Source organism: Pagrus pagrus, assembly GCF_965226575.1.
Source record: "Pagrus pagrus genome assembly, chromosome: 7".
In the NCBI taxonomy this organism is placed as follows: Eukaryota; Metazoa; Chordata; class Actinopteri; order Spariformes; family Sparidae; genus Pagrus; species Pagrus pagrus.
In genome coordinates, this window is record NC_140191.1 from 20,042,266 (window position 1) to 20,064,203 (window position 21,938).

Consider the following 21,938-nt stretch of genomic DNA (forward strand, 5'->3'; position numbering starts at 1 on the left):
GATTGGGTGATTTTAATCTTTAACAGCTTGACCCTCTGAAGAAAAAAAAAAAGATATCTTTGAGGAAGCCAGAGATGTACACAATTTGAAAATTAATAACAACCATCTCATTCGCTCTGTAACATGTCTTCCTATGCTAAAAGTCATATATAAGGGATACTGCAAAGACAGAAGATTTAAGATTTTAAAGGAAAAAAATGTGATTCTGATCAAGCTTCAATAAGGTGAAAAGCACTGTAATTCTGCCTCATGAATAATTCATTTCCTCCCCCTCTCCACCCTTGATTTTCCCTGACAGGTGCCTGTGTGTCCTCTTCCATTACCCATGTCATTTCCTCTCCTTCAACTGCAATCCCCTCTCATGTCCTCAACACTGATCCCTGAGGACTGACATGCAAGTGGAGGGAATGGATGGGATGTGAAGGAGGGAGGGAGGAGGAAATTGTGAGAAAGATGGGTGAAAAGGAGAAAAAAAGAGACGAGCTGTAGGCGAAAGAGCGGTTATATATTTGGACTTGCAAAGATACATACACAAGGCAGCCAGTAGTCAAAAAGCCAGTCTGTGACCTTGCAGTGGTCAGCGGTCAGCCAGCAGCGACCGTACGTTCAGCTGCAACACGCTGTGAAAACCAGCTTGTACGTCACCAGCTTTTACACAGACAGCTCTCCATCCAGACGGCAATCACAGAGATATGAAGCTAGCTCACGAGTCAGGCTCACAGACAGATAGACAGATAGAGTTGCTGCTGCTGCTGCTTCGGTGCTGTTCTTCCCCTCCAGTGACGCTAGATAACAGCATGCAGCTAGACAAAGTAATCCACCATAAAAATACTGTTAGAGCTCGCCAGAGATAGATAAACGCTGACAGAGGAGGAGGAGGAGGAGGAGAAGGAGGAGAGAGATAAGTGTGGATGGGGTCGTTGGACATGGAGGAAAGAGGGTTACAGAAAGGGGATGCAGGGAGAGAAGGGGGGGCACTAGGAGATGAAGAGACAAAGGGAAAAGAGCTTGTAGAAGAGGATGAGGAGCATGAGCAAAAACAACAAAAGTGTGGAAAGTGACTAGACTTAATGATTGTTTCTCTGCCTGCCTGTTTGTGTGCCACAGACTGAGGTTACGCTACAGGCAGCTGCATTCCCCCAGACACCTCAGACAATGGGTGATTAATGTTGGGAGATGGAGAGAAAGCAGCAGAACAGCAGGGAGAGGGAGAAAGGGGATATGGGAAGAGGAAGGGGCACGAGTAAATGTACAAAAGGGAAATGGCAGGATGGAGTCAGAAATAGATCTCGGCCGAGGATCAGCTTCATCTTTCTGCCTCTTCTGTTTCTCTTTGTTTCTGTGTCTACTTTCTTGCTACCTCATCCTCTGGTTTTCTGTTCCTGCTGGCTCTCTGCGTCCCCTTCTCTCTTTCTCTCCCTCCCTCCCTCCCTCTCTCCCTCTCACGCTGACTCCAGACAGTGTTGAATGTAGGTCACCCTGTCTGGAAGCTCCTCTCTCTCTGTCTCTCCCTCTCTCCCTCAGCGTTCATTCAATCCACCGTTTTCTGCCTCTCCTTCTCCTCCACTGGGGCTGCGATTTCTCTGGGCTGGGTGCCGGTTTGCTGGACAGCTCGCCTGGCTGGATACCGCTGTACTGGATATGATTTATATTGCATATGGAGAGCACAGAATGGACAACAATCACAAGGCCCGGCTGCATCTATATCCTGGAACGAGCACGGGAGCTTTCCATCGCTTTATCAGCGGTGGCACGCAGGTGGAGGCTAAGCATAGCCAGAGCCCAAGGGGTCAGCTGCTGCAAGAGTGTTTTTTTTTTAAAGAAGAGCAGGCGAGAAACCTCTGGCATCGCTCCTGCCTCCTCACTCCCATCCAAAAAAAGACCACTGGAACATTGCATGTTCGCCCCGCTTCCAAAATCCACCACATAGGTCCAAATTCTCTCTTCTGTCTTCCCACTTTTTGTCTGTCTCTTTATTGGCTGGCAGGCTGAGTTGTGCATATTCCTTTTGTAATGACGATACTCCGAATCTCTTTGAAACAACTTTGAGAACAAGGCAAGAAATCCTTGAAGTGTCAGCCGGATTCTACAGCAGCTCTCCGCTAAAAAACACGAAAAACGACGTGCTGTCTTGCATTTGCTCGCTCCTCGTCTCTTCCCTTCCAAAAAATATGGGAGTGGAGCAGAGAAGAGTGTGTGTGTGTGTGTGAGAGTGTGTCTGCTTCCCCTGCCTGCCGCAGTGCAGAGCGACTGGCTTGGAGAAGTGAGGGAGGCAAAACGCAGACTGTTGCTAACTCTGTGGTGGCAGACTGGCAGAAAGTGTTTGTGTGTGTGTGTGTGTGTGTGTGTGTGTGTGTGTGTGTAGCTGACTGGCTGCAGTGGTATGAACAGCAATCAGCTGAGGCCATCAATCAACTATCACTCAATGTCACCCGCAGTCTTTTGTCATAACAAATAGATGTGTGTATTTGTGGGAGGTTGTGTGGGTGTGGACACGACAGCCATCAACGCAAGACAACACACTCACACTCACACACACACGCGCACGCGCACGCGGCCATACAAAAATATAGATATGAGTAATAATCGCATCTCAAGCAGTCGTTCTTTCTATCGACGTGTCCCTTCAAAATTTAAAATCGCTGAATTGTACAAATATAAAAGTCCACGTTACCTCACTGTGTCTTAATTGTTCAAAGTCATGAATGAGGAGGTCACAGTAGAGCAACCTGAAGTGTTAATTCTAAAGAAGAGACCAGGTGTTCATAGTGCACCTTCTTCTACAGACCCATGTTTACCTGCTTCATTAGTGTCTCAGAGACAGATGTTGCTTTATTTCAGCAGATGCTTCTTTGTTCCTGTTCACTCATAAGCACTTAATTATTCTGTAGGTGAACACATAAACACGCAGCGCGAGTGATGGAAGCGTTCGAACCTGACCAACTCAGAGCAAACGTATACGCGTGTAACTCCACACAGCAAAGCGTAAGTTCTTTTTTTAGTTACAAAAGGCGACAGAAACAGATCACACAGATGCTGAGCTATTAAGGAGCAAAACAGAGATTTGAATCATTTTAAATTTCTTTTTATTGACAGAGAGTGGTGCGAATGTAGCTTATATTTGAATTTGTGTTTGCTCTATTGCTTTACATGTATGGCATTTTTGCTTTAATGTTAAACTTTATTGTAATTTATATATGTGGTGGATTTATGGCAGTAACAGAAGGGTGTATGGAGGCAGACAGGAGAGAGAATGAGACCACATTGTTTCAAACCCACAGTGAGACATGATTGTGGGAATATTCATGTCTGCGGCTGTTTTGTGTCCTCTGGACACCTATTCAGTATTGACACCACCCTGACCAAGGAGAAGTACCACTCTCACTTCAGAGACATGCTACATTTGAAACAAATGCAAAACAGGTGTATCTTGATGGGTGGTCTCAGACTGTGTACCATAACAACATGACCATTACAGTGTATTTTATCAGGGATGCATAAGAGAGCTTGCTCTTCATGGCCTTCATTGGTTATATAAAGGTAGTGTTGATGAATAATGAATGCATACATCACACAGAGACATAGGCACAAGGACTCAGGTACAAAGAACTATAAGATGCATGAATTCATTAAGTGACTGGAACTGGAAACCTAAAGTATGTTTAGCATATAATACATAACCTAACCTTACATGCTTTGATTTATGTGGGGGGGGGACCATAGTGCCTGGAGGAAGTCATCACGAGCGCAGGGGGAACATACAAACACAGAAAGGCCCTATGATGACTCAGGACCTTCTAACTTTATGTAATACTGTGCCACCATGTTCCTCTCAGAGAAACACTGCCCTGTCTGCCTACTTGTCTGTGTGTGGAATAACAGGAGATGTATTTCTCCCTATGTTGTCTAGCTTAGAAAGGCAGACAGAGAGCTCGTCAGGATGAAGTTAGAGACAAGGCCTGGTATTTTCCTCCTTCTTCAGCTTCTGTGAGTAAATAATGCTGCTGTTAATAAAGCACAGCTTTATAAGAACTAATCTAGGCTGTAACAGAGCAAAACTTGGTCCCATTTTGATAGGATTTGGTCACAGCTCCAGTTACCGCTTTTTTTTCTGGGCACTTTTCCCATTATTGACGTCCCATCCTCAGCATCTTGATTCTTTAAGGTGTGTCTCTGAGTTTTACCACACAAAGAGTTGTGTTTAATGTTGGACTACTCGCGATCTAATGTGCACAGCCTGAATTATACGTGGGTTTTTCTAAATTGACAGATGCCCAATCACATGAGTTCATCTGAGCCATTTGAGTAGCTTGGAACTGAAATGATTCAATATTAAACAAATTACTTATTTAATAATTGTTATATTCACCATATTAAAACTGGACCATTTGACGATGAAGGTGCATGATTTTCCCATAGGCAACTATAGGCAATAGTCAAATGACATGGTGTGCATTACTGTATATCATGTATATTCTATAGACTTTTTCCCACTTTTAACTTATTCTAGTACTTATTATTTGTCACAGTTATTTTGGCTGCACAGTTGTAACATTCGTACTTATAATTAGATGTATTTAGCATAGCTCTATTCAGTATTGGTATGCAGGATACATTGATTCCAAATAACAAAAGTTCAACTGCACAACATTTAATATTCTGTAATCAAGAATAACATTGCACTGAAACATCAGCAGATGGTGAACAAGATCTAAAAGATTAAAGTCCCAAGGCTAAAAAAAACTGAACAGTAGTGGTTGGTGGTTTGCATCCTAGTAGTACTCAGGAAGTCATGTAGGAAGGTCCTTGTCTAACATGCTCATATCCTTGTTCCTCTGTAAACCTGTTTTCATTAACCAGTTTGCTGAAAACCTGTCTGGTGAGGGACGTTCTGTGCCTTCAGGCTGCATCTTCTTCAATGAAAGGGAGGCCTTGTCTAAGTGTGTGCACACCTGAGTAAGGAGGAACCTTTACAACTGGTCAGACGTTTAGGTTTATTTGTGGGATAACATCACCCAACTGAACTCCTCCAAATATGCACATATGTACATGTAGTGTTTATCCTCGGAATACAAACAGAGAACAGAGAAGCATTCAAGTAATATGGGGAAAAAAAATATGTAGGACATGTGTGGTAAAGTGCTTTCTCAGGGTAAAAGATAAGCAGACAGATGGATGGTGCTTCACCGTTCTAAACAGCTGGTGGTTATTGAGCTTGTACAGCCGACAGACTTAGGCTCAGTCCACCCACTGATAACACACAGCCTTCAGCTTTCAGACTCATACAGTGAAAACACACAGTGGACATGATTCTCCAGGATTTTAGCTTCCAAGCACTTCAGGCTTTTAGACGTGCAGCTGCTATTCCATACCTGCCAACATCAGGCTATGAAAAAGAGGGAGATTATAACACTGCACTACAGGTTAGTAAAATAAATAGAAGGATGTGACAGTAAAATGATTTCGTCTTTAAATCTTAACTCCAGAAAGATAAATAAAAAAAAACTGTAAAGGATTTAAAAGGTAGATGTTCAGGAATAAAGTCTGCAAAGTGGAGGCAAAATGACGGGCAAGTGAGACCGGTGGCAAATGCCAAGAAAGGATAAAGTCTCATTGCACACAGTTGAGTGAAATTTGCAAGCATGTCTTCTTCTTTAGCATCTCTTCCATCCACTCTCAGCGGCAAACTGCGCGAAGCCGAAGGCTTCAGCGAGGGCAAAGAACGAGTGACGCATGTCAGGCAGGATAATTCGTGCACGCTCATCTCTGCCTCTGGGTTGCCAGGTACCACGACGTTAGTCCCTCAAGAAACTGAAACACTCCCATTTGATTTATTGATGATTGATTTATCACCGCTATTGTTGACATCCTTGGTCCACCTTTGTTTAATTTGTTTAATAGTATTGCACTGAGAAGCATAGTCAAGTCTCGCTGACTCTATCGTACAGTATAACGGTCCTGTAAATGGTTCTGAAAAGGAGAACGACGTGGAAAAACAACAGAGAATTAACTACAGCAGTGTGATATCACAGAGACGACGATATGTCATTCACCTAATGAAGACTGAGGAAACGTAAACACAAGTGACAACCTCTTTAAAACCTCTCTCTGTGACTTAATCTGTCTGTGTGGCTCTCTCTCTCCATCACACACACACACACACACACACACACACACACACACACACACACACACACACACACACACACACACACACACACACACACACACACACACATTGTCAGCTACATCCTCTGCCTGCCAGGTGTGAAGAGGGAGATGGCAGTTAGTAATTGGTGAGAAAGCACTTTGTCACTTTGCTGGATGGAGGATAGATGACATCCAATATGTTTCTAATATGTCTGAAGACAGAGAAATAGAAAACGTATCCATCCTTGTTATAGAAACCCAGAGGCAAACTCCAAAGTGAAATACGGAATGCAGTACCCTCTGATACAGACATTGTTTCATATATTACATAATCTTTAAAGAGACACATAGGTCCAGGTATAGCGTTTATTAGTAGAAACACAACTGCAGGAAACACTTTCACACCTTGCATACATCCAGCCTCCAGGGCATATTCATAAAGTGCCTTAAAGGTCCAGTTTTTGACGAGTTGGGAATGAGACTCAAAAATCAACTTCCTTACAAATCGGACCTTCAGCTTACCATTAGGAGTCGCCTAAATGGTGTTTAAAGTTCCAAGCAATGAGTTTCCTCTTAGCAGCTATCCATTAAGAAGCTTGATTTTACTGAGGGATTGAGATAACTCGTGCTATGCTGAGAGAAGGAGCAGGGTTGAACCCGTTCATATGAATGACATCAAATATCTGAATAAATTTACTCACTATGTCTACAGTAAGTGTTGGGGACCAGTTGGTCAGTATGTGTCAGAATGTGCAATTACATTTTCACCAGTAGTGTGGAAGTGTGGAAAGGAACTAGAATGGATTTGATTGAATTATTCATGGAACATTTTTCATGAAATTAAAGATAACAGTTTGTTTTTGTTTTGTGTTTCTTTTTTTTGGTGATAAAACGGACTCAAACTCAATTTTGTTTTGTTTTCGTTGAATGTTAAATGGTACATATTTCATTTAGTTTTAATTAAATTCAATTAGAATTAAAATAACTACTCCAACAATGAAACGATAAATCCAAACAATTAAACTTAAGATACTATTTTAAATCAAATTAAATATTGAATTGAATTGAATAAAACATGAAATTAAATTAAATACAGTTTTTAAAAATGCTTCTTGAATTGCTCCTGGACGACAAACTAAGGAGCTGACAAGACCCTTATTTTTAGGAGTTTCTCCTAACTCGGCCTACAGGGGCTGCTTTTATCCTCAGGATGTTTTGTGAATATTGACCCTCACCATGTCACCGAAATGTCAACTACAGTAGACTGATGGCAGAACTTGAGCACACTCATTTACAACAATGCTTTTCAGAGCTTATCTGTCTCACTAAAATATATGGTGTTCTGTCTGTCTCAATTTCCAGGCTCTTTCTTCCTTCCTTCCTTTCCTCCTCTTCCACCTACAACTCATCCTTTGACCCTGACCCTGATATTGACTGACTGCACCATCAAGCACCTGAAAGAGCGGAGCTCAACTTTCATTACGTCAAAACCATCTGTGTGTGTGTGTGTGTGTGTTCATTTTCTGTGAGAGGTAGTGAATCTCAAGAGATGTGAACCACACACACATGCTGCTGCTTCATCACCCATGGTTCACTCCTGGGACCCTTCTGTGTGTGTCATCCATGCAGTCTGCCTGCGGTGGGTTAGGAGGTGTCTCAAGAGATGTATGACACACACACACACACACACACACACACACACACACACACATACACACACACACGAGCACCCAGGAGTAAAGGTTGGAGGCGACAAGGTGACACCATGTCTCTCTGATACCTGGTTTCTGTCAGAGCTTGGTGACAACTGGTCACCTCTGACTGGACACACACATACACACACACACACACACACACACACACACACACACACACACACACACACACACACACATACACACATCAATATATAAATATGTAAATACACACAGATGAGCATGCACAAACATGCAGACTTGACACATCTGTCCACCCACACACATGGAAACACACAAGTGTGTAGATGAACTCAGAAAAATGCATGCAAATACATAAATGCAGCAGTATGCACACAGTGTCACACACCTCCATGCACGCAAATCCCACTGTTCACATATTCATCTCTGATTGGAGCCACTCTACCAGCTTGCATACTAAAGTCGTCTCTGAGGTGACCAGTCACCTGTTGCAATGACAGAGGACACGGTGTCTCACACTGTGTCACTTTCCACATGAAGGTCGGATGCCAAATGTTATAAGTGCTTTAATATGCATGTGCCACATGAAGTGTGTAGTGCTGCTAACTCAGTGAATGACAGTGAGAGTAGAGCCTTTTACACCCTGCTACTGCCTGTTCAATATGTCCCACTGTCACTCTTTTAGGATAAAACCTTAAGTAAGAGACTTCTCAGTTACATGATACTGTAATTCATGTTGAAAATAATTAGAAGTAAATGTGCTGAAAAATGTTCCATTCAAAATGACTCAAATAGCAGACACAATAGAACATTAAGCCAGGGGTGCCCTTACTTTTTCCCATGGATGGCTAAAATTGCCACTTAATGGCGGCCCCAGGCCAAAAGGAAGCACCTATTGTATTATATTGTATTGTATTGTTAAGATGAAGCCGGTAAAAGGATTCTGAGTGCTCGTAAGTGACTGACTTCCTGTGCAAAGATTCATTCTGCTTGCCCCCTGTGCTTAGATAATGAAAATGATAAAAAGTGATCCTAAGTTTGAATTTTAATTTAATGATTTTTATCAAACTAGAAATAAAACCGCTTAAAAGTTTTTATGATATTTTTACTTAACATTTGTATTAGTTTTTTCCCCCTAGAAACATCTAGCGGACCAAACTGAACCTTTTGGCAGCCCAACTTTGGTCCGCAAGCCCCACTTTGGGCAGCCCTGATCTGAAGCAATACAATGTGGCAAACCTGCAATAAATCACATGTATAATTTTATACTCCATTTCATTTAGAGTGACTATTTTAGTATCATACATTTTAATAGGTGTGTACTGTATTGAATACATCACTATGCCACCCAGGTTCCATCTCTTTATATAGAGAGATTATATGTACAAAGTTACGTATGCCTCTAAGGCTGACAGTGTTGCTATGCAACATGTACATTTTGGGGCGATAAAATGATGCTGCAAGAAATGAAAACTAATTAACCAAGCACTTCAATAATGTACAGACACATTGATGCTAAAACTTTCAGGCTTAGAAGAACAAAGTCATTAAATATTTCTAAGTGCCTTAGCACATATTCTCTCAAAGTAAAGAATCAGTTCAGCTGATATCATACAGCCTCATAACACTGTGCAAATATAAGAAATATTTGTGAATGCAGTGATCTTACGTATTGGTTTTTCACACACTTTGCTGCTGAATGTGTGAATATGAGTCTGTGTGTGTGTGTGTGTGTGTGTGTGTGTATTAATCACTAACTTGGTAGTTTGGCCCTGCCTGTATTTGCTCTCCCCTACAGAAACAACCTTGAAATGCGACAGATGTTCAAATTCACCCTGCTGAACTTCACAAATCAAAGCTGGACCACTAATAATGAGCTCTTGTCAGTTGAGAAAGAGGTGAGATTGTGGGGGTAAAATAATGCGCACACACACACACACACACACTTCCAAACACACACCACCAATCATTAACAGCTAAGCTAGGGTCATACTTTGCAGCTGCTCTTTCTGGATAAGATAAGACTTTGACTACTGAGTGTGTGTCTGTGTTCTTGTGTGTGTATTTATGTCTGCATCATTGTCTGTATCTGTGCCTGAAAACACCTGTTCAAACAAAGCTTTAGAAATACGACTGAATAAATACATTTCATATATACAGTAACCAGCCATCTGTCTGTTGTAGGGTTATAAAAGACTGTGTTGTGAACATTGACTTTGATGACAGTAAAAATACAATAAATCAAAGAGCTTCATTGTATGTACTCAATTTTACTGATACATGCTGCGGGCTCCGCTGTCCTGTTTGAGCGTAAAGTTTTTATGAATTTGAGTGTTTTGGTGAGTCACTGCTCACCACAGTGTTAGAGGAGGCGTAGCAGGGGGTGAGCCAATGGTCCATTGATAATTTGGTATCAGTGTTTTCTATCCAGCCATTCACACTGTACGTCACACAGTATACCTGTGGCTTTTCTTTTCATTGGCAGTGGTGCATCCACATACACCTCTCCAAAGTCACGTGAGCCCCTTTTATTCTTGCTGTAAAATGCAGTTCATACCATGAAGGAAAGACTTCTGATTCTCTAATCCACCACAGCCCATATGAAATCTCTCGCTTTGGCATTTCAGTATTCTACACAGGCTGCCAGTTCATGCCGTTTTCAAGATGGTGACATCCGTGGAATGCAAACCTGGTCTCATTAATCTGCGTACAAATAAGAAAACTTTATAGCTTCAAATTGCATGCAGCACATATGCCAAAGTCCAATTTTATGCGCAGGTGATATACCAATCAATCCTATTCGTTGTGGATATGCAAAAAGGGACCCGAACACAAGACACACAGAGTCAGGCAGGTAGCCAAACAAAAAGTGAGCTTTAATGATAAGAAGCTGTGGTCATAAAGTTAAAGGCAGGCAGCAAAACTGACAAAAACAGGCTGGGGCAAGTCTAAAGAGAAACACAAAACTACCTGAAGTAGAAACCAGGATGAAGCTCGGGGATCACAGGCAGGTCTGCAAAACACACGAGGAGCAAACACCGTGACACCAAAAATACACAAGGGCTGATGAGCAAATGCAACACAGGTGTACACAGAAAAAGTGCGGGAAAAAGACAAAGACAGGAGGAGGAAAGTCAAAATAAGACACATGAGGATGAACCGTACAATATAAAGCAGGAATCATCTAAACTGAAAGCTGAAATGGACGGATTTGGACCAGACCTACAATCCAAAAGAGTCAGTATTTGACGAGTTGGGAATGAGACTCAAAAAATAAACTTCTGAACTTTACTTCTTATAATCAGGAGCTTTAAAAACTACTTGGTTACTTTTGGGATGTTATGTTATGTTATATCTGTTGACCTACGGACATAAGTTCCAACAAGTCAATCAATCAATCAACCAACCTCCATCCTGCTTGAACTTTGTTCTACTTCACCTTAAAATAAATGGTATGTGTGGTATTTGGAAGCAAGTGGTTCTGTAGAACCAGGGATTTGAATATTTTGTTTTATGACAGATTGAGACGACTGGGCAGGGAATGCAGACGAACTCAAGAGTTCATTCAGTTCCATGAAAAATCCTGAGACAAGTCCAACTTTTCTCACTTCTTTATTTCACTGACAACCCTGAGGACAGTCCATTCCCACCAGTTGCTTCTCAGTATTCTCAATACCAATTCACTGGGTCAGCAGGGGCAGCTGCTGCGTGTGTCTCTTTCTTTACAACAGCTCAGACCGAGGTAGCGCCTGAAGCCTCACATTTTTAATTGCAGAAGAGGTCGACCTGCGGCTGTGATGAACAGCATGATATGTAGTGTTACAACTGTTAATGTAGCTGTTGTTTTTTTCTGATGGCTATGGATTACATTGCTAAACATATCCCATTTAATTTGATTTGAAAAGCAGGTTTTTTTTTCATTCAACTGCTTCTTTGCTGCTTTTCTTTTATTTCTTTCTTTCTTCCTTACGTCTGAATATAATGCTTTGTTTTTAACGGTGTCTTTTAATGAGTTGACATCTTCAGGTCAGCATCTTTTGTAATGCATGAGCGAGTTACGATTCAAAGTTCTAGCAGGTTAAACTCTAAGCAGGGCTTGTGACAGCCGGTCAATATAAAGCTCCATCAATATTTAATATGGGAAGATTTTAAGTTTTCATGAAACTGACTAGATGTACTCTGAGTGGGTGGCTGACCATATGGTGTCAGTGTTCTGAATAACAGATGACCTCAGATCAGATTTATCTTGAGAGGGAGACGGGTAGAGAAAAGAAAGAGAGATGGAAGAGCTTTGGCAATGCTGTTCATCTAACATTCATGCCAATAAAACAAACTGAGCTAAACTGAAGAGAGTGAGAGAGATGGGAAGAAAAAGGAGAAAGAAGACAGAAAGAGAGACGGGTGAAGAGGGAGGATAGTGAGAGAGAGAAGAGAGGGAGCCAGATGTCCTGCTACACTGCAGCGTATGTAAAGACAAAGAGGCCGAGTTCTTTACTGAAATAAAACAAAAACAAAACAAAATTCAATATTTACTTGAAGAAAAAACTGACATAACCATGGAAGCAGCAAAAGATGTCAGAGCGTGTCACAGCCTGAGGGAAAACTGGTGGAATAACACAAGAAACTGTACAGAGCTCCTTCAAAAATAGCCTCATCTTTTTCTTTGTCACCGTTATTTTTCCATTTATTTGTTCATCTTTGTCTCATCTCGTTATGTAAAACTACTGAATGGATTTCCACAAAACTTGGATGGAGGGTGGATGCCCAGAATAGACATCATTAAGTTTTGGTGTGGATCCGTATAAAGGATCGATACCAGGAAGTTTTTCTCACTTTCTTTAACATTTTGCTTTTCAACTTTTTTGTGAATGGCTAGTATCTATGAGTGAGTGCAGTCTGATGCGGAGAAAGGGGACCCACTGTTTTTTCATTTATTTTTCCTTTCCTTCAGTGTGTTATATAGGTTCATATGCATGTAAAAAGATCTTGACAGTTAAAAAGCCCAAAGTCTGCACCAACAGAAGCTCCTCTCTCCTACAGAAAACACTGCCTCTGATATGCCTGAAACGCCTCGTCAGCAGTCCTGCCTTTATTTCCAGGACTTGGTGACATCAAACTACGTCACCATGTCACACATTTGCTAAAATGATCCCTTTATTCATGGGAGAAATTAAGCTACCTGGAACTTGAAAACAGGACAGAGCTGACCGAAGACATGGTGAGTGGTGCTGGCTCAGGTGTGTGTGAGCTGACCAATCAGAGCAGACTGGATATTTGGGAGGGGGGCCTTAAAGAGACAGGAGCTAAAACGAAAATGACTGTAGCACCGGACAGTATGTGAAAACTGATGCATATTTTTTTGCATTAAAGAAAATAACACTACTCTAGTAGTGACCCAAAATAAATGTATGAATCTAAAAATGAGCATGATTATCTCCTTTCAAGAAAGTGACATAAAATTCCTGGATCTGTCCCTTTATCTGCGCCAAAAGTGACTGAGGTCTATTCTGGGACGACATCTGTCCCCCATCTAAGTTAGTTTCATGGTAGTTTTTGTGTAATCCTGCTGACAAAACTACCAACAAAGGGACACAGGTGAAAACACAACCTCCTTGGTTATGTCGGAGGTAAAAAACTAAACTGAAAACACAGAATGAACACGGACAAGTCATTCAAATCATCTTGTCGAAAATCAAGTCAAGTGACTAGTCTTTGACTTCCAAGTCCAAGTCACGTCTCAAGTGATCTTTTTTCACTCAAGTCATCAAGACAGTGGCTCGAGTTGTGTTGACTTGAGTCCACGTCTGTGGAACTAACTCTTTACTAACTCTTCTTGTTGTAGAGTGTATTACACTGTGTATATTGCTGCAATGTTCAAACCATTTGTTGACTTATTTTCTTACTCTTCTTACTTTTGATACAGGGGGGAGGGTAAAGAGCAGAGAGAGTGAGAAAGAGAGAGTGAGGACAGACAAAGACAGGGAGGGAGGAGGGGGGGCAGAGCGAGAGACACCCAAAAGAACACCTGTTGAGATTAGGGTTGGCACGCGACCCACTCCAACTCGCGTGGCAGCTGCACCTCACTGGAACAATGGCAGTAAAAGAGAGAGACAGAGAAAGCGAGAGCAAAGTTTGAATGCACTACTTATCCTTTCAGGTCATGTGTGTGTGTGCGCCCGTGTGTGTGTGTGTTTGGCATACTAATGTGTACACTGAGAGAGAGAGAGAGAGAGAGAGAGAGAGGGAGGGTGAGACGGAGAGAAAGAGGGAGAGACAGAGAGTGTGGGCAGCCAAGAAAAAGACATGCATTCAAGTTAACTATGAAGCCAAAACTAGGGGAAAGGTCTTATTTATCTTTGGGTTGTAGAATAGAGCAGAGTAAGTGGAACCGAGTAGAATAGAGGAGAGGACACCTGCTCAAGGTATTGAGGTGTTAACTTAAAGTGGCCGCCAGCTGTCACTCCAGGTGCACTGAGTTCCACAGACTTTGTTGGAGGAGAGAAATAAGAATGAAGATGTTTGAAAATATTAGAGTGATTTAAATCAACGATTTTCAGTGTACCACGTTCACATTTTAATGTTTTTCCTTTAAAATTGTAGAGTATCTTGTTGAACCTTAGATTTAAAGTACTCTGCCCTCACGGCTAAGTCCTGTTCCACCTACAGCCACTTCTCTCGCACCGACTTATATGCTATAGCGGTTTCCCGCAGTTCCTTATTAAAATGGCACTGAGGAGCGCTGTGAGTTTATGAGTTAACATTCTTATTTCCATTTCAGTTCTGCTCCATGAACACACAAATTGGAGCCCAATTACCCATTGCTTTACTTGGATGCACTGCAGATATGAGGCCATATTGAATATAATTGTACCCAGTGAAATGCATCCAGTAACGTTGGTGACGCTACCTCCATACTAATTTCCCCAGTGGTGATCCAGCTCACCCCTTTCATTTAGACACAGAGCATCTGACCATCTATTTTTCTCTCCATCACACACACATGCACACAGACGCACTTTCATTTTCCTCTCCAACTCATTTCGTATTTTGATGCCGTTTTTTCTCATATGCATGAACGTGCTCTCTTGGAAGCTGAAATCATTACAGGTGTGACTGATTTCAAACTAAGCTGATTTTTTTTTTTTTTTTTTACAAACTCCTAAACACTTTAATTTCACCGCCTGTTCTACCGCAGTAATGGCATTCATTTACACACACACACACACACACACACACAGAGCACAACGGCATCGCTTGGATGCCTCCCTATCGCACAGAGACATTATGTAATTCACCCCTGGTAACTGCTCTGAATGCTCGGTCTGATCTGTGTTACCCTCCCTAAATTCTGCAACACAGCCGAGCTGAGTCCTCTCTGGCGCTGCGACGCCATCTAGCGACCATCCGACACTGCACTGTCGACTGTGAGCCTGCTTGCATCCCTCCTTATTCCTCCTTATGTATTTTTTGACTCCTTACTGATGTAAAAGTGAAATAAACTGCTGGTTATTGTGCTGGGAAAAGCGAAGGAAACTAAAAATGGGAACAACTGATGTCTGCTGGATAATGTTGTATTATTAACACAAGCAAAATCAAAGAAAAACATATAAAATTTGTGTTTCTAAATTATCACAAAGTCGACCTCCTTGCGATTTTACTGTGCCTTTATAAGAGTGAAAACATGATTCATTTGTTATAGCAGGTGATACTGCGGTTAATTATGGTCATCAGTTATTTTATACACAACTTCTATCTTGTTTAGTAGTAAACTAATTATAATTTCCTCCGTGCGTAAAAGGGATACCGTGTGCGTAAAAGCGCGGTGCCATGCGTTTTTTATTTCTGTCACTTGCTCTTGTTTGTGTCCCTCCACGAAAAACTGCCCCTCGATGTCAGTTTAGAACAAGGTGTGCGGGTATGTGTGCTCGCACAGGCAGTTTGCACACACCGCCCGCCTGCTTCTTCGCCTTCCTCGCGCTTTCTCTGTCTGCTGTGTGCAGGAGAGGGGTTGGTTCGATGTGTGTTATGTGACAAAAGACCGCCCAACCCCGCCTCGGAGAGAGAGAGAGCGAGAGAGAGAGAGAGAGAGAGAGAGAGAGAGAGAGCGAGGAGGAGAAAGAGAGAGAGAGAGAGGCGAAAGCGTGGAGCATATACAGCTTGGCTTGGAGTCTTTTCTCACACCAGCTTAACGATCATGATGTGTCCAAGAGACATTTCCCTGTTTGTGAAGCGCTCAACTGTTGAACGTGGTCTTGTTTAACAACGTGTCGGATGATTTAAGACCTCGGTCAGCGACCACCTGTAGGCAAACAACCACCAATTAAGAACAGCTAACAATTATATCAATTAGTAAAAGTCTCTTATTACCTATAAATGATCACTTTTTAAATAATACAGTACACCAGATCTCTTGTGTGTCCTCTCCACAACATCTCCCTTACATTGTAAACATTAGGTAATGCGTAACTACATGAGCTGCACTGCGCTGCCAAGTGGTCTGGCTCTGTTTTCAGTGATATAGGTGCGCACCATTCACTAACACAGTCTGCACCAGGGGGCCGAAAGAGAGGTTAACGTTACAGGGTATGTTTCTACTCACTATTACCCGGGCAACTGGTACAAACTGTACTCACTGTTAAAGTTTCCATATGGCAAAGTACGCTGCGCTTCCTATATGGTTATACGTTAATGGCACACACATGGGCTGGTGGTGAGAGAGGAGAAAAGGGGGTCCCATAACATAAGCCAGTGTCTCTTTAAAAAAAATTGAAGTTTCTTGTTGTATTCTGGAATGAGGTCAGACACGAGGCTCCTCATTGCACGCGCTGATTATTATTAGATTCGATTTTCGACCAATCGGCGCCGAGGGGGCGTGAGTCTGGCACAGAGGCAGGGTAGCGACAGCGTCCGATTGGTGGATTTTTATCGCCGTTGTATCTCCGAGAAGGGATAAATGCAAGCAAGGGGGGCCGGGTCTGGAGGGCTGCTTGAAACTCGACTGCAGGTCTGCAGATGGAAGGCGCACAGTGTAACTCGCTCTAGGTTTTCTTTTTTTCCTCCTCCCCAGCATGCATGGCTTTTGTTTCTAGGAGAGAGGACAGAGCCGATGCAGAGAAAAGCACTTACCTTACACACTGTACTTGGGAGCCCTTTGTGAGTGCCCGAGTGCTCAGTGTGGCACTCAGTCTGCGCTCTGCAGCTGCATAGACTATGTTCAGTCACCACACGGCTGAATTGATTTTATAACACAGAAGGAAGAGACTGAGAGAGAGACAGATAGCAGGGCACTGAGTGGAGAGTGGGCTGTGCTGTCTGAGCTGTTTCAACACCTACAGAAACTGGAAATTAAACTTTTTTTTTTTTACACAACTAGCCTTTTTAAGGCTACACTGGACTGAACTGTTACGAGACTTTACTGCACATCTCAGGAGTGAATTATTTCGTGCGCTTTTCCTTTTTTTTTACTCGGCTCCAACTGCGAAGAGGGAGAGAAAAGAGCTGAGTTTGCTTTAAAGTGAATCTGAGGACCAAGGAGAGAGGGAGAGAGACAGACAGAGCAAGTACACCGCTCTCCCCTCTATAAGCGGGCAGCATGGTGCAGAAAATGAGCCACACAGAGAGCACCGCCGAGGCGCTGTCCTTTTTCGCCGGGGACTCGAGCTCCGACTCCGGGGCGTGCATGGATCTGGACCCGGCCGCCTCGCCTCTCTCGCCGGGCTCCACGGCTTCCTCCACCGCCGGGGACAAGCTCGGAGAGAACCCGGCGTGGTGTAAAACTCCCAGCGGCCACATCAAGAGACCCATGAACGCGTTCATGGTGTGGTCGCAGATCGAGAGGAGGAAGATCATGGAGCAGTCCCCGGACATGCACAACGCCGAGATCTCCAAGAGGCTGGGGAAGCGGTGGAAGCTGCTCAGAGACAGCGACAAGATCCCCTTCATCAGAGAGGCGGAGCGGCTCAGGCTCAAGCACATGGCGGACTATCCCGACTACAAGTACCGGCCGAGGAAGAAGGTAAAATCGAGCGCCTCCAAGCCTGGCAGCGGAGACAAGGCAGAGAAACTCGGCAGTAGCTCTAACAACACCAGCACTAAGACATCCTCATCTTCGAGGAAGAGTGGATCCAAATCACCCAGCAGCAGCAAACCCCACAAATCACTTTTCGGGAGCAGCAGCAGTAGCACCAAAGCATCACCGTTTGCCTCTGAGCACCCGTCAGAGCACCATCACAACTCCCTCTACAAGTCGAAATCCGTCTCCTCAGCGGCCAAGCAGATACCGGATGGCAAGAAGCCCAAGCGGGTGTACGTCTTCGGGAGCAGCGGGGCCAACTTGAGCGTCAGCCCCGCGTCTTCCGTCGTGGTCCCGGCCAGCCCGACGCTCAGCAGCTCGGCGGACTCCAGCGACCCGCTCAGCCTGTACGAGGACGCGGCCAGCGGCAGGGAGGACGGCGCAGACTCCCCCGGCAGCAGCAGCAGTCTGGGCGGGTCCTCGGCGCGCCACGGCGGGCACACATACAGCAGTCGGCGGGCTTCCTCCCCGACCCCCTCCGGCTCCCACTCCTCCGCCTCGTCCCACTCGTCCTCCTCCTCTTCCTCGGAGGATGAAGAGTTTGAGGACGACTTGCTCGACATCAACCCGAGCCCCAGCTTTGATAGCATGTCGCTGGGGAGCTTCGGCTCCTCAGTGCTGGACAGGGACTTGGATTTGAACTTTGAGTCCGGCTCCGGGGGCTCCCACTTCGAGTTCCCCGACTACTGCACGCCCGAAGTCAGTGAGATGATCTCCGGGGACTGGCTGGAGTCCACCATCTCCAACCTGGTGTTCACGTACTGAGAGGGCAAAGCGAGAAAAACGACAGGTGTCTCTGCGAGCAAAAAAAAAAAACAACAAGACCACAAACAGAATCAGGAGTTCCTGGTCACAGCGTGCGTAATAGTTCGTGTTTTAACTGCACCAGACTAGCAGCCTAAAAACCCCCCACTGAAACTAGCCCCCTCGTCCATATAGGCAAGAGCTGCAAATCCATGGAAAGCTAAACTTTAAAGCGAGTAAGTTTGCTTTTTGTACTTTTCTTCGGATGCGTGGACCGGCGACTCGGTTGAGCCACAGAAGCGGAGGGAGCGCAGGGAGGAGAGGGGGGAGGGAGAAGGAGAGACTGGCTGAGTGTCCTTCGCTCAGTCCTGAACTGTTTCTGAACTGAACAACTTAACTGTGATTGATTTGCACGTTACGCGGTCCGCCGTTCACTTAATCAATGTTGTCGCTGATTTTAAAAACAAAAAAACAAACAAAAAAACAAACAAACAAAAGGGACATTTCACAACTTTTTACACAACCGCCAAGTGAACTTCACCACTCAAAAGGTACAGAAATCGGACTGTCGTGCGACATTTTTATTGTGGTGTGTCACCGAGAGGGATTTTTAAATGAAAAGACCGAGGTGGGTTGATGTTTTTTTTAAAAGTCGAATATTTTTCTCAAAAGCAAAAAACATGTTAAGCATGATAGCCTACTTTGTTCCTATCTTGTGCTGAGATTTTTTTCTGTGAGACTGTCGAGCAGTTTAAAAACTAGTATTAGGGTTATTTAAATGGATAGGTGGCGCTCGCTTTCGGTTCTTCTCTTTGAAAAAAAAAAAAAAAAAAACATAACAAAAAAAAAAGGACATTGAAATAATCACCAGCTGTTGTAATTTTTCAAACTTCAGGATTCAAACGCAACTTCAAATCTGTGCTGAACTTTATACACGTGTTCTTCTTCTATTCAGGACCAAAATTCTTTTTGATTTCAGATGATAGCTATAGAGAAATCCTCACCGATTCTTTTTTTGTTTTCATCCTCTGAGCTTTGTTTTGTACATGTATCCAGATGCCATTTTATATGGGATGTTGTATTTATATACTGGGCCAAGCGTTTTTGACTTGATCATTGTTTTTGTTTTGTTTTTATTTCTTGTACACATGATCTAGTCCTGTTTTGTTTTCTTACACGGTTGTTTGTCAGTATGTCTGTGTCTGTCACATTTCCTTCTCAGGCGAAGGGCTAGAGTTTTAAAAACACACAACTTTTTGATTTCATTTTATATTTAAATGTACACACTTTTTGGACACTTAAAAGAGAGGAAACAGTTTGATTATTTTCTCAGTGTATTTTTGTACAAATCTATATAGAAAATGGGGGAGTCAACAATCGGTGTGTGTAGCCTAATACAGCTGTATTGGATTTCCTAATTTTTAGTACCCGGCAGGCTGGTTCTTATGCTGCCTTCAAGTGCTCATGGAAAAGCTCGTACTTCTGTGTTTTTCTTTTCTTGCCTGTTCAAATGCTTTTGTGAGGACAGCCAGCAAAACAGACCTTATATCACTGTGGTGCCTATTGTGTAATTTTAGAAATTAAAGGCACCGAGCTACTTTTAAGTGACCGTGCAGAGGAGGTAATACAAATCAAGTGTGTAATTGGTGTTTTAAGTCACTAATTTGGCAAACTGTCTCTGACTTTTACCAGCAAACACTGACAAGACTTCTTTGATGTCCAATCCCCAAATACCACATTGTCGGTACAGGCATGAGGTACCCAAACACCAAGTTATAAGGATGCAATTACGATTTTCCCGACAGCACTTGAAAGCAGCACCAGTCTTTGTATCAGCCTACCTTCTACGTTTACAGTGCCAGTCTGCAGGCTCCTTAAAGACACAGGAATGCATTATTTCTGGAGGCTATATCCTGTGGACCATGTGGGTTTAACAGCTTCACTATCATGAGCAGCCACTTGCTTTTTTGTATTTTTCCCGTCAGACATCTTGCCTACGACAACACATGAGGAGATTGTAGCTTTAAATTTGACTTTTTTTCTTGATGTTTTCATTAATCGATGTCAAATTTGCCAATCAACCACTGGATTGAACGGGCTATCAATAACAGCAAGCAGCAAACAACAAGGATGATAACATCAAGCATATTCAAATTTCTGACTTGAGTTCCGCAAACACCTACTTGTACTGCGTTTCTCATTGTATTTGAATATATAATCTTTTCTACTTGTCGGCTAACTATTAGCTAATAATTGTTTTAGTATCTTTATGGCATGGTGAATAGCATTTGTATTTCAGATTCAGGTTATTAGCTGTTGTGTTTTTCAGAAAAAATGAAAAAATGAGGAAAAACGATGAAACGTGAACTCGATCTTTGTATATTTGACTGTATCATAAAGCAAAAAGATTGTGTGTTTATGTACGTTGTTGCTATCGAGGACAGGCACTGTCTAGAACTGCTATCTTTTACACATCCTTACTTACATTTAAGGTGGTCAGTTCAGGACTCTTTTTTTATATATATATGAAAGCATTTTTAAATATATTGACTTTATTTTTCATCCATCCTGTGCAATATGCTGTGTAGAATTATCATTTATTGTCTCTAATCATGCCATAAACAAAGGAACCACCCTTTTTTTGAGACTCAGAGAGAGGGGGGGAAACTCATGCCAGCTAAATTGTGTCCATTCACTGCCTGTCAGATTGTTGATATAAAACTTGTGTACAGAACTTTTTCAAGGAAGGAAATAAATATCAGCTGGAACTGAAACTCTACAACTCTTTTCTTGATTCTTGAACCTTTGACCTCTCTTTGACTGTTAGCAGTATGCAAAGTGTGTGAGTACTGTATTGCACTCCATAAATCAGAATGAAGTGGATAATATCAGCTCCTTATCATCATTTGTGCTTTGACTAGCATGTTACTGAGCTTCTGGCATTGCTTTGCAAAAGACATAAAAGGAGAATAAGTATTCAAAGCAAGAACACACATGCCCATCAGAGGCTGTTTACTGTTCTCACTACTGCACCTGCTTTTCATTAGCTGTTTCATTTTTTATGACAACACAGCTGGGTACAAACAAAACGACAACTGATAGCAAACATCATATGGATTGGTTCCCAAAAGTGGTTGATGTGGAACAAACATGGGCTGAGAAATGACTCCACTCCACTCCTGTTAATGACAAGGACGTTTTCTAAAGTTAGCTTTAACCACTTCCATCTATCTACAGTAAGGAAAGGGCTTGGTTTAAGTTTCACATCATGTAAGTGAGTATTGCCCGAGTCTGCA

At 42.8% G+C, this 21,938-nt stretch overlaps 1 protein-coding gene across 1 annotated transcript; it reads left to right on the forward strand.

Moving 5' to 3' along the window:
• Nucleotides 1-16,818: 16,818 nt before the first annotated feature.
• Nucleotides 16,819-21,416, forward strand: sox4b (SRY-box transcription factor 4b). Its single transcript, XM_084357079.1, has one exon. It carries the CDS (start codon nt 17,419-17,421, stop codon nt 18,661-18,663), a length of 1,245 nt encoding a protein of 414 aa, XP_084213205.1. The 5' UTR covers nt 16,819-17,418; the 3' UTR covers nt 18,664-21,416.
• The last annotated feature ends 522 nt before the right edge of the window (nt 21,417-21,938 follow it).

What these genes read in the sequence shown, in the direction of transcription:
- sox4b (XM_084357079.1), top strand. Translation starts at nt 17,419, where the DNA reads ATGGTGCAGAAAATGAGCCACACAGAGAGCACCGCCGAGGCGCTGTCC.